Source organism: Biomphalaria glabrata, chromosome 9 (genome assembly GCF_947242115.1).
Source record: "Biomphalaria glabrata chromosome 9, xgBioGlab47.1, whole genome shotgun sequence".
Classification (NCBI taxonomy): domain Eukaryota; kingdom Metazoa; phylum Mollusca; class Gastropoda; family Planorbidae; genus Biomphalaria; species Biomphalaria glabrata.
The window spans coordinates 3316728-3329697 of NC_074719.1; the positions used below are offsets into that span (position 1 = coordinate 3316728).

Genomic DNA, 12970 nt, shown 5'->3' on the forward strand with positions numbered 1-12970 from the left:
TAAGTGCTTTGACTTTCACTCTAGCATTGATAATAGAATAAATATAGCTTTTTTTTTACACATCTTTAAAGCAATGTATTAGCAGAGTGGAGCATCGCTGTCGTTCTGTCATAGTTCTGCCATAATTATGTCATAGTTCTGTCAAAGTTCTTATCTTATCTTATATAATACAGTTCTGTCATAGTTCTGTCATAGTTCTTATCTTATCTTATATAATACAATTCTGTCATAGTTCTGACATAGTTCTGTCATAGTTCTTATCTTATCTTATATAATACAGTTCTGTCATAGTTCTGTCATTGTTCTGTCATAGTTCTCACATAGTTCTGTAATTGTTCTGTCATAGTTCTGACATAGTTCTCTCATTGTTCTGTCATAGTTCTGTCATAGTTCTGTCATAGTTCTTATCTTATCTTATATAATACAGTTCTGTCATAGTTCTGTCATTGTTCTGTCATAGTTCTGACATAGTTCTGTCATAGTTCTGTCATAGATCTTATCTTATCTTATATAATACAGTTCTGTCATTGTTCTGTCATAGTTCTTATCTTATCTTATATAATACAGTTCTGTCATAGTTCTGACATAGTTCTGTCATAGTTCTGACATAGTTCTGTCATAGTTCTTATCTTATCTTATATAATACAGTTCTGTCATTGTTTTGTCATAGTTCTTATCTTATCTTATATAATACAGTTCTGTCATAGTTCTGTCATGTCTTAAAAAAAGTCTTCTCCTCGGATTTCCATGGGCTTTGCTTCATTGATAATTTAGCAGGGGGATATAAAAAATCGTATCTTCGAGGCTACTATGTCAAGTCTATATTTGAATGAATCATTTGCGCATTTCACAGCCAACACTGACCTACAGTTACGACTAAGAGATGGACAAAACAGATACGATGGAACTGTGGAAGTGTTTCACAAAAACAATTGGGGATTCGTCTGCGACGATGGATGGTCTCAGCTTGAAGCCGAGGTGGTCTGTCACATGCTGGGGTATCAAAGGTAAAACTATTGTTTTCAAAATACAGTCAAATCTGGTTCATCGTAACACATAGGGACACATACGTTTCGGAACAAACGTTTACTATATTTCAAGACTTGATGTGCTATCATTTATGTCACATAATCAATGCTTGTTAATCTTTTACTGTGCTATATACACGTATAGTGTACATGCAAATAACAACTACTCTTGTTGACTTAATTTTATTCATAGGAAAAAAATTGCATTTTTTTTAACGCTCTATAACACAATTTATTGGTACTGAGAATATAAAGTTTAATTTAAAAAAAAAACAAGCAAAATATATTTTAAAAATAAAAAAAAAAAGTTTTCTAGTCGAAATTACCGCTTAATCACCATGTATCTCAATACTGCAGGGACGATCTCCTTTTTCTCTGTCTGACTCTTATTCTTTTTCATGGTACTGTTCCCTGAGGTCTTTGGAAGCCCCAAAGACCATAGAGTTTGAGTTTCCGTTTTTTACACTAGTTAGTAGGTCATCGTGGGGTCCAATCACTGTCGTAACCCTGTCTCTAATCATTTCGTTTGTGATGCGGTCTTTAAATATGATACCTAGGATCAGTGGCGTCGCAAGGGGGTGCGGCGGTTCGGTCCCCACCGGGTGACACCCTTTAGGGGGTGACACCTAAGGAAAAAAATGCACTTTGGGACTAACTGACAATTTTTAAAAAGTAAACGACAGTGGCTAAATATTGGAACATGTCATTCACAAGTAATAAATAGATCTATATACTTTTTTTAAATTTTTATTTTCCTTTTTTAATGAAATTCTATCAAAATGTTTAATGTTATATCATACTTAATATCACAAGGAAAACGTGAAATCTTTCTTTCATATGTATACCAGCTGCATGTATGTATCTGAACACTGCTTTGATTAAAAAAAAACAACAAATTGTTTTAATCGAATCTATTGAATTGTAGCTAGCACCGTAATATCAGGATGCCAACCAATAGTCGCTGTTTAACAAATGACGACATTATTCAGATCTCACATGTAACTAATGTAAATGTTTGTAGAATCGGAAAGTAAATAAGTGGCCATTGAGATTTCTGACTATGATGATTGAATTTAAAAAGAAGTTCTAGCCAAGCTGGAGGAAATGTTACAATGAGTCAGTCGAATAATATACTTGAATATTTTGGGGGATTTTTTCTTGTTGACGTGTGTAAATTTCACATGATTTAAGAAAGTAATTATCCAGAACAAAGGAAAAGTACGCCAGTACGCAAAAGACGTATGAAGAATTCATCTGGATTTTAAAATTGAAAAAAACAAGAGCATCCTGCTACAAACACAAGTGACAAAGAAGTTGTTGCTAAAGTTGATTTAAACAAGAAAAACAAGGCAAGGAGATATTATTATTATTATAGCTTTTATACAGCGCTACTTTCATAGCCTGCTCAGAGCGCTTTGGTCCAATCTCATTTGTGGACCAGTGTGTGTGGGGGGGGGGGGGAGTTGGTTTTCCGTGCTGCTCAGTAAACACAATCTGCCCGAGTCGGGTGTCGAACCTTGAGCCCCCTTCTAGGTAGCCAAGCCAAGCCAAGTTCAAGCGCACTTAGCCTCTCGACCACGCTTCCCACTATAGCACAGATTGTTTCTATAAAAGCAGACTATTTGACATTTTGTGACCATACTAGCAACGAGTCTATAACGAATAAAGAATTTGAAATGATGGAAATGTTGTGTAAATACAACCCAAAGCCGGAAGTACGTCTGTAATGTTAAAAAAAAGTTTATAAATGTTTTAGCAACACGTACAAGATATTAGAGTCAGAATGACCCAAGCACTTTTGTATTTTGTTTGACAACACACCTGACGTAGCACACCTGACATAGCACATAGCACACACTGATCAGATTCAGAAGTTCTACGATAATAAGGCAGACAAAAAACGCCGATGAGATTAACTTAATATTTTAAAATGCGTAGAAAAGGTTGAGCTAGAATTGATATGTGGAGCTCAAAGATATGAAAATGCAGCTTCAATGTTTGGAACCATGGAGGAGTACAGAAAATTTATTAAGAACCAACAGAAAATCTATTAAATAGATGCGTATAAAATGATCAGTTTTCAAGTTTGACATCCAGTAAAAAAACAACAACTGTAATTTATATATTGTTTCATTGTTGCGAAATTGAATGACTACATAAACCAAGACTCAGGCATATAAGAATGTGATCATGGCCAGAGAGCGCATCAGCCTGACTTTGTTGTGGAGGGCTATGCCTTTGTCTTTCCATATTGTCTTGAGTTGTCTGTCACATGCTGGGTTATCAAAGGTAAAATAATTGTTTTCATCTGGACTCTGCTATTCGGCAAAAAAGGGAAAATTGACCGAAGTTGACAATATTCCTGGTGAACTTCTACAGGCTGGATGAGAAACTATGATAAACACACTTTTTAAGATTTGCAACAAGATCTGGCAGTCAGGAGAATGGCCCAAGCACTTGATCCAACACTCAGCATCCCTCTTCCTTAGAAAGGCATTTTAAAACTCAAAAACTACCGCACCATCATTCCCACAAGCCATCCCAGCAAAGTCATGTTAAAATAATAATCTGTGGCCTCGACAGATGATCTTTTACCTTTGCAACTTCTTGTGTGACTAAAAAGGCCAATCCTTGATACAAAGCTGCTGTCACATGTTGGGCATATGTAATCACAAGACGCGGTAGCATTTTCACTAAACCTGCTAAGACACTGACAAAGTTATATCAGAAGAACAAGCGGGCTTTAGACAAGGTCGCAGCACAACAGAACAAATCCTAAGACTCTTCAACTTTCTAAAACTATCGATCTCTCCGACGACCGTACTTCTGGTCTTACGTCACTCATGCGCACTATTTACATTTTCACACTCTATATTCACAAAATTCACCAAAGTGCAATAAGGTGCAATAAGTTAACTATTTTGCCTGTGACCATTGACATAAATTAATATAGACTGGCCGATAAAAGAGTTTTATGAAACGTAAATTTGTGACTTGCAATTTTGTGTACTTTATTATACAGCAGTGTAGTTTTGTTTAATCTCTAAGAATGAAGATCATGCAACTTTTCAGAATTCGGAAATCCGGTTTGCGCGCTGGACTGTCGTTCGGATTTATCGACGGTCCAGGGTTCAAACCCTGCCCGCTCCCATCCCCCGTCGTCCTGCGGGAGGTTTGGACTAGGAAGTAAACTATCTTCAACTCTGAAGGAACATCCGAAACATGTAAAACATTTTACAACAAACAATAGATATACATGTTTTCAAGTTACATGAAGTTATTTCCTTTTTCCAGTCTATATTTATTTATATCTATGCCTGTGACACTTTCTTTATCTTAAAAGTTTGTGCTAGACAGGGCCGGATGTAAATAAGTAGAGGCCCTGGATCTATTTGTAATTACATTTTCTTGTGATCGCAATGAACGATTCTACCCATGAATTAATTTGAATTTAACCTTGACCTTGACAGATCTGGCGCCAGAGCGGTAACGGACAATGGCTTTCACTCCAACCACTTTTACAACTATCTACTCGACCAAGTGTCCTGTCAGCCAAACACGTCGACTTTACAAGATTGTCATCATTCAGACTGGGGTCATCATGACTGTGTCCCCGGGGAAGAAGCTGGGGTCATTTGTTCTTCTGGTATTTGTTTTTTTTCATTGTATCATGGTTTCTCATCCAACCGTATTTGCTTAGTGTGTACGGTGTGGTAGTACATGCAAGTATTAAATCTTTCTGTGCTGGTTTTTGGATTCGGAAATAGTGTAGATAGACTTCGAGATAGACTTATTAATCTTATACTGTGCTATTCACACGCATAATGTACGTACAAATAGCAACTACTGTTGTTGACGAACTTTATTCATAGAAAAACAAATTTGCAAGTTTCTTTTATTTTTAAACGATCTAAACACAATGTATTGGTACTCAGTAAGCAAAGTATAATCTAAAAACAAGCAAACTAAAAATTAAAATAAAAAACAAAGCTTATCTATGGGGAAGAACCGCACAGTCACTGTTGTATATATTAATATTGCAAGTATAAGGTCCATTTTTCTATATAAAATATTATTAACTTCAATCGATCCGAGAACACTATTAGAATTTTTTTTAAACTTTGGATGAAGAGATGAAAGTCTGGGCATTGAAGAGATGAAAGTCTGGGCATTGAAGAGATGAAAGTCTGGGTATTGAAGAGATGAAAGTCTGGGTATTGAAGAGATGAAAGTCTGGGCATTGAAGAGATGAAAGTCAGGGCATTGAAGAGATGAAAGTCTGGGTATTGAAGAGATGATAGTCTGGGTATTGAAGAGATGGAAGTCTGGGTATTGAAGAGATGGAAGTCTGGGTATTGAAGAGATGATAGTCTGGGTATTGAAGAGATGGAAGTCTGGGTATTGAAGAGATGATAGTCTGGGTATTGAAGAGATGAAAGTCTGGGTATTGAAGAGATGAAAGTCTGGGTATTGAAGAGATGAAAGTCTGGGTATTGAAGAGATGAAAGTTTAAGTATTGGCTATCAATGTTCAAAAAAAGTTGTCGCAAACACAACAGTTTCCCCTTCTGGACGCATCTGTCGGCTCCAAAGGAATGGCTATGCAGAGGCGTAGCTATGGATTTGGGGGCCCGTGGGGGGGGCTTCAACTCTTTAGGGGCCCCCGCATTTTAACATTCGACATCATGACATGAGATAATGACGTAATATTTAATGTAAATACAAATTTTGGACACGTATTTGGGGCCACCCTCAAGAGGGGACCCGGGCGAGATTTTCAAATTTCGAGCCCCTCCCCCACCCTATCTACGACACTACAGCTATGGCCGATACTTTTTGTGGTCGTAGGGTCCACACTGTGCTAAATCTTCAGATTTTTTTCTTAGGACTCCCGAAACCTTTCACATGTTTGGGTTTAGCTAGCAGCAAGGTAGTAGGGGTTTGGTTTGTTTGTTTTAAACTCTCCACCCTATACTAATTCCATTTTTAAGCCAATTGATGTAAAGACTTGACTGAAGATAAAAAAATATTATTTCCCATTTTCCCAACTTTTATATATAAAAAAAAAAGATAAATTAAAAAAGTACGTAAAGCTTGATATTTAATAAAGTCCGTGAAGTATAAATATTTCATTTAAAATGAAAACTTGTTCTTCATAAATGATCAGGTCAATGGCCAAGGGGATGTAATGCTGATGGAAATTTTTTAATCTGTTATAGTAGACATCCTAAATTGAGACCCTTGGTTGCAGGCACGGCCGGGCTTAGGAAATTGAGGGCTTATAGTAGACATCTTAAATTGAGACCCTTGGTTGCAGGCAGGGCCGGGCTTAGGAAATTGAGGGCTTATAGTAGACATCTTAAATTGAGACCCTTGGTTGCAGGCAGGGCCGGGCTTAGGAAATTGAGGCCCCCGGTTGAAGCGAATTGAGTGGCCCCCAATGAAATAGAAAAATAAAATATAAAGACTAAAAAATATGCCATTAATTAAAAACCTTCCTGTCCCTATATCTAAATCAACAAATAAGTTAAATTCATATTGCGAAATTTCTGTTACACTCAATTACAGTCCAGGTGCCATAAACCAATATTTCAGCTCATTCAAATGTGATTCATGGATGATTCATGATCACTAGAAATAACGTTTCGACACTTCACCAAAAGCTAGAAACAATGGTCTTCCAACATGTGTAGTCCAAAATGTAGATCCAAGCATTCGTGCATCTAGTAGTCATAGAGCCATGGAGTTCTGCTTTTATTGAGATTTTAATCACGATTCGCAATATTTTTTCTTTAAAAAAAACACGTTGCGCCCAGGCACACAACCGATAAGGGCAAAAACTTGCTCTTGTAAGGGCAAAAACTTGATCTTGTAAGGGCCAAAACTTGCTCTTGTAAGGGTCAAAACTTGCTCTTGTAAGGGTCAAAACTTGCTCTTGTACAAAACTTGCTCTTGTAAGGGTCAAAACTTGCTCTTGTAAGGGCCAAAACTTGCTCTTGTAAGGGCCAAAACTTGCTCTTGTAAGGGTCAAAACTTGCTCTTGTAAGGGCCAAAACTTGCTCTTGTAAGGGTCAAAACTTGCTCTTGTAAGGGCCAAAACTTGCTCTTGTAAGGGTCAAAACTTGCTCTTGTAAGGGCCAAAACTTGCTCTTGTAAGGGCCAAAACTTGCTCTTATAGATGTAAATTTTTTAACTGAAGTAGGAAATATGCATAGACTTAAAATAGAGGAATATACTAAAGGAAGACAACTCTTGGACAGTCAGTTCAGCGTTTTATTAAATTCTAATCTTTTAAGATTTTTAATCATTATAACGATGTGTGAACAGTGAACGTGCTTTATTTAATAAAATTATGTTCATATTTGTTTTCGTTGAATTGGTCTTTTGTTTCCTTAATATTTCGGTATGCATCTACCTACTTGAACTACATGAATTAATATTATAAGTAAACAGTTAAGTCATATTTTTTTATAAGCACCTTGCTGTCTAATCCTGAACTTTAAATGTTGGTATCAGCTTACCAACGTAGACATAATACTGCAATCATTGTAGTTTAAAATGTTACTATTAATTTGTATGCTTACTAAAAAAATATGCATCTTTTTTTTAATTAAAAAAAAAAAAAGCCCAATAAAGAGGCAAAGGCCCAAGGATTCCTAGGATGTAAACAGCTCGACAGCTGAGCTATCCTCTTGCCTCCAAGCTCATTTTTAAAAAAGTCAGTATTTATCCATTTCCCATCCAATGTAAAAATCCATAAATTAGGTAACATACATTTTATATGTAATTAGATAAAGATTTTCCCAATTATTCAAAGTAGTTTACAAATTTGATCATAAAAACTGAGCTAGATCGACTCTACTGAGGTTTCTAGACTTGTGACTAGCTTTGCAGTTTCAGACTATGTTCTCTCATGTTAGATACAGTAGTGCTTAATATGGGCTCAGTCACACTCAACATATCGGCAGGGGCCTTACGTCGTATTCTTACACCCGGGCCCGCGGGTACCTTGCAACGCCACTGCAAGGCCTTCACCAATGGGAGGCTCTATGCGGCTGCCTAGTCTGCCTATGCCTAAGGCCGGCCCTGTAGCAGGTCAAAACCTTCAACATTCGGCTAAAACGAAAATCACACCAAGATTCTTCGTTGGTGTTCAATCGAAGACCAAAAAAAAAACCTGATAAAAATACTCCGAAAGGCACACAAGCTAAAGGCAAATTTTACATGTTTGTAAAAATCTATCTTTCTTTCCAAGTGCAGTTAAAGCATGGAATTGGTTGCCTGAATCAGCCAGGAAAAAACACTTACACGTACGACTAGATGACTACACGTAGGACGTACTTGTCTTCTGAAGGAGGAACGTCTTTAATTTACAAGACAGTTTTTACTCCATCGTGTATTTACGTCTTCTTGTTGTTTCCCCACGTCGTTTAATTATAATTATAATAAGGAAAATTTCCCTTTCAGACCTTGTGATCTATAAGGCAGATGACGTTACTGAGGAGAACGGTTAACGAGGGTTTCATGTGGCCAGCACAAAGACCAACCGCCTTTACTTTTACCCAATTAATGTCAGGTAGCCAAAAGATTTAAAAAATCCCAGTCTTCACCAGAATTCGAACCCTCGACCCCTGGTTCAGATGCCAAGCGCTTCGCCGCTCAGCCACCGCTTCCGTGGAGTTACTTAAAAGAGAGTAATTATTGAATGTATTTAATCTTGAAGTAAATAACTATTGACACTCTTGACTTGGTCGTCTTTGTGGCCAGCACAACGACCAACCGCCTTTACTTTTATCCAATTAATGTCAGGTACCCATTAGAAACTCGGTGGACTCAGAGGCGCCCAAAGATTTCAAAAATCCAAGTCTTCACCAGAATTCGAACCTGCGACCCCTGGTTCAGATGCCCAGCGCTTTGCCGCTCAGCCACCGCTTCCGTGGAGTTATGTAAAAGAGAGTAATTATTGAATGTATTTAATCTTGAAGTAAATAACTATTGACACTCTTGACATAGTCGACTGTCTTTTATTCCCAGGTGAAACAGACACAATACAGTTACGTCTCAGAAATGGTTCCAACATCTACGAAGGTCTATTGGAAGTGTTCTACAACGACACTTGGGGGTCAGTCTGCGATGACTCCTGGTCAGATCAGGACGCGCAAGTCGCTTGCTACATGCTAGGATACAAAAAGTAAGATCAGTGACATGTTTTTACACCCGGGGTAGGTCATACAGTAGAAATGATAAAACGAAAAGGCTTGCGAAAACATTTATAGAGCTCTTCTAAAGTCCGCCCCTCTTCTAAAGTCCGCCCCTCTTCTAAAGTCCGCCCCTCTTCTAAAGTCCGCCCCTCTTCTAAAGTCCTCCCCTCTTCTAAAGTCCTCCCCTCTTCTAAAGTCCTCCCCTCTTCTAAAGTCCGCCCCTCTTCTAAAGTCCGCCCCTCTTCTAAAGTCCTCCCCTCTTCTAAAGTCCGCCCCTCTTCTAAAGTCCGCCCCTCTTCTAAAGTCCGCCCCTCTTCTAAAGTCCTCCCCTCTTCTAAAGTCCTCCCCTCTTCTAAAGTCCGCCCCTCTTCTAAAGTCCGCCCCTCTTCTAAAGTCCGCCCCTCTTCTAAAGTCCGCCCCTCTTCTAAAGTCCGCCCCTCTTCTAAAGTCCGCCCCTCTTCTAAAGTCCGCCCGTCTTCTAAAGTCCGCCCCTCTTCTAAAGTCCGCCCCTCTTCTAAAGTCCGCCCGTAATAAGCTTATCAGATGTCCAGCAAAAGAAGGACATGTCCTACTTTTTTTTTAGGCCTCGTCTTCCGTACTACAGTCACTGGTCTAAAGTGTGGAATCCTCCCCTTTTACAAAGCTTCTATCAACTCACTCTGTCTGGTAAAAAGTTTGTACACGTTATTTCTCCCACACCCAATCTCAGATCAAGCTGAAATTTTGCTAAATTTTTTCTTTTACATGACAACACAAGAATCAATTAAAAAAAAACTAAAAATGGTGTTCCACGCGGTACCCCGACAAAATAGCGCCGACAAAATAGCGCCGACAAAATAGCGTCGACAAAATAGTGCAGAAAAAATATATTTGACATTTTGAAAGAAATACTTTAGATATCTTAAAATATGAATAGAGCAATATTTTTTTTGTTTTAATGTTATCATAATTTTTCAGTCATTTTGCTGGAAACACTTTAGATATCTTAAAACATAAATATGCAAATAGTTAGCAAAATTTATAATAAATTAAAATGAAAAATTTTAAAATATATTATTTATACACATTCCAATAGGGTAATTTGAAAACAGGCAAATATACTTGTGAGATTTATATTCTTCTTCTTCTTCTTCTAGCCAGCTTTATTGCTGCTGAGCTGTGAGCTCTTTTGCAGACTGTGCCAAGGAAAAAAAGTGTGCTGTTTTCTTCAGTTGTTCAGCACTGCCGTACAGGGTGTTGGTTATGTTGGGCTGTAGTGGAAGTAGGGTCTGCCTAAGGTGGATTAGGGAGGGGCATTCAAAGAGGATATGGTTTACGGTTTCAAAGGGGTGGGCGCAATGTCTGCAAAGGGGTAGATGTGTGGAGTTTATTTTGTTCAGGTGGTAATTTAATAGTGGTGTGTGTCCTGTTCTTAGTTGGAAGATTGTAGATTGTTCTCTGCGGGGGAGGAAGTTAATACTGTCCAGTTTGTTAGGCGTAGTCATTTCTCTGTACATGGCTCTGCCTGTGTTTCCTGATGCCCATTGGTTCAGCCACTCCTCTCTGTGATGTGAGATTTATATATACACACACAAACTTTCACAAAGTTGAATTGTAGGAAGAAACTCGTTCATTGCTTGAACAAAATATCAAAATCCTTCTTTTAGCAAGTTAAGCATGTTAAACATTGGTGAAAAAGGGGAATGATTTAAAATTAAAAGTTCTCTCGTTCTCTGCAAATATGGCATATTTTCAGATCGTTTACTATTGAAAAAGAGACATCAACAAAAATGCTGCCCAGGACATTAGATTACTAATAATCCTGTACTTTTATACACATGATATATAAGATCGCGCTATTTTGTCTTGTGCTATTTTGTCGGGAAATTTCGCGCTATTTTGTGGACGCTATTTTGTGGACTATTTTGTGGACGCTATTTTGTGGACGCTATTTTGTTGACGCTATTTTGTTGACGCTATTTTGTTGACGCTATTTTGTGGACGCTATTTTGTGGGTATTTTGTGGACGCTATTTTGTGGACGCTATTTTGTTGACGCTATTTTGTGGACGCTATTTTGTTGACGCTATTTTGTCGACGCTATTTTGTTGACGCTATTTTGTCGACGCTATTTTGTCGACGCTATTTTGTTGACGCTATTTTGTGGACGCTATTTTGTGGACGCTATTTTGTGGATGCTATTTTGTGAACGCTATTTTGTGGACGCTATTTTGTGAACGCTATTTTGTTGACGCTATTTTGTGGACGCTATTTTGTGAACGCTATTTTGTGGACGCTATTTTGTGGACGCTATTTTGTGGACGCTATTTTGTGGACGCTATTTTGTGGACGCTATTTTGTGGACGCTATTTTGTGAACGCTATTTTGTGGACGCTATTTTGTTGACGCTATTTTGTCGACGCTATTTTGTTGACGCTATTTTGTCGACGCTATTTTGTCGACGCTATTTTGTTGACGCTATTTTGTGGACGCTATTTTGTGGACGCTATTTTGTGGATGCTATTTTGTGAACGCTATTTTGTGGACGCTATTTTGTGAACGCTATTTTGTTGACGCTATTTTGTGGACGCTATTTTGTGAACGCTATTTTGTGGACGCTATTTTGTGGACGCTATTTTGTGGACGCTATTTTGTGAACGCTATTTTGTGGACGCTATTTTGTGAACGCTATTTTGTGAACGCTATTTTGTGGACGCTATATTGTCGGGTCACCGTTCCACGCATATTTTAGTTGGAATACTAAGCTAATGCTAAATGTCACTTTGTCTGCCCAATAGGGTGTCCTGGATATCTGGCTGCATATCATCACATCATGATCAATGTCCTGCATGTTCTATCTTTCCTAGATCTGGGGCCCAAGCAGTAGGTGGTGGATATTTTACCTCTGGTCATGCATTGCCCTTTGTGTTGGATGATGTCGTGTGTACAGGCAACGAAATGAATCTGGCTGATTGCTCTCACAGAAACTGGAAGGAGCACAACTGCGGCCCAAACGAAGAGGCTGGCGTTATTTGCGTTCCAGGTAAAACATTGCTTTAAAAAAAAAACTGTCAATCCCTACTATAAGTTACACTTTCTCCAATGAAATATAACAAGTTAATTATTTTTTTTTGAAAATAACACAGAAGGAAAACGTTTTTATAATGGGAAATTACATCAATTATTTTGAATCAATCATGTAAAGTAAAGTTCCTCTTTCAAACCTTGTGGTCTATAGGGCAGATGATGTAAAGGTCATATGTTTCTGTGGCCCACGGTTAACGAGGGTGTCATGTGGCCAGCACAACGACCAACCGCCTTTTCTTTGCCCCAACTAATGTCAGGTACGTGGCAACGAGCCAGTCAGTAAAGGAAATTCTATTCCAAGACAAAGGACAGAGAGGAATGGAGAAAAACGATTGGCTCAATGGTCCAGCAGACTAAGGGATGGGTGAATGTGAAGATGGTCAGCGATTCTTATAGATATTTATATATATCCTACTTGTTTATCAATGCATTAGAGACATAATCTTAATTTTTAGATCCAGAACTACAAGTTCGTCTTTGGAACGGCAAAACACTTTCTGAAGGCATTGTGGAAGTCTACTATAACAATACACGGGGCTTATTATGTGGTCAGGGATGGTCAAATGAAAATGCAGAAGTTATTTGCTATATGCTGGGTTATCCAAGGTAATGTTATATAAAGTTACAAAGACATCTAGATTATTAGTTACCTTTAATATTCAATAAGTTAAAAATAT

The 12970-nt window shown here is 38.0% G+C and overlaps 1 protein-coding gene across 3 annotated transcripts in view; it reads left to right on the plus strand.

Moving 5' to 3' along the window:
- Window positions 1-12970, plus strand: part of LOC106072935 (uncharacterized) — a 67719-nt gene that overhangs the window by 5791 nt on the left and 48958 nt on the right. For all 3 annotated transcript variants that reach the window (XM_056040667.1, XM_056040665.1, XM_056040666.1), the window contains exons 6-10: window positions 854-1007; window positions 4499-4674; window positions 9062-9218; window positions 12074-12249; window positions 12749-12899. In XM_056040667.1, coding sequence (XP_055896642.1) covers window positions 854-1007; window positions 4499-4674; window positions 9062-9218; window positions 12074-12249; window positions 12749-12899 — 814 coding nt within the window. The remainder of the gene's footprint in view (window positions 1-853; window positions 1008-4498; window positions 4675-9061; window positions 9219-12073; window positions 12250-12748; window positions 12900-12970) is intronic.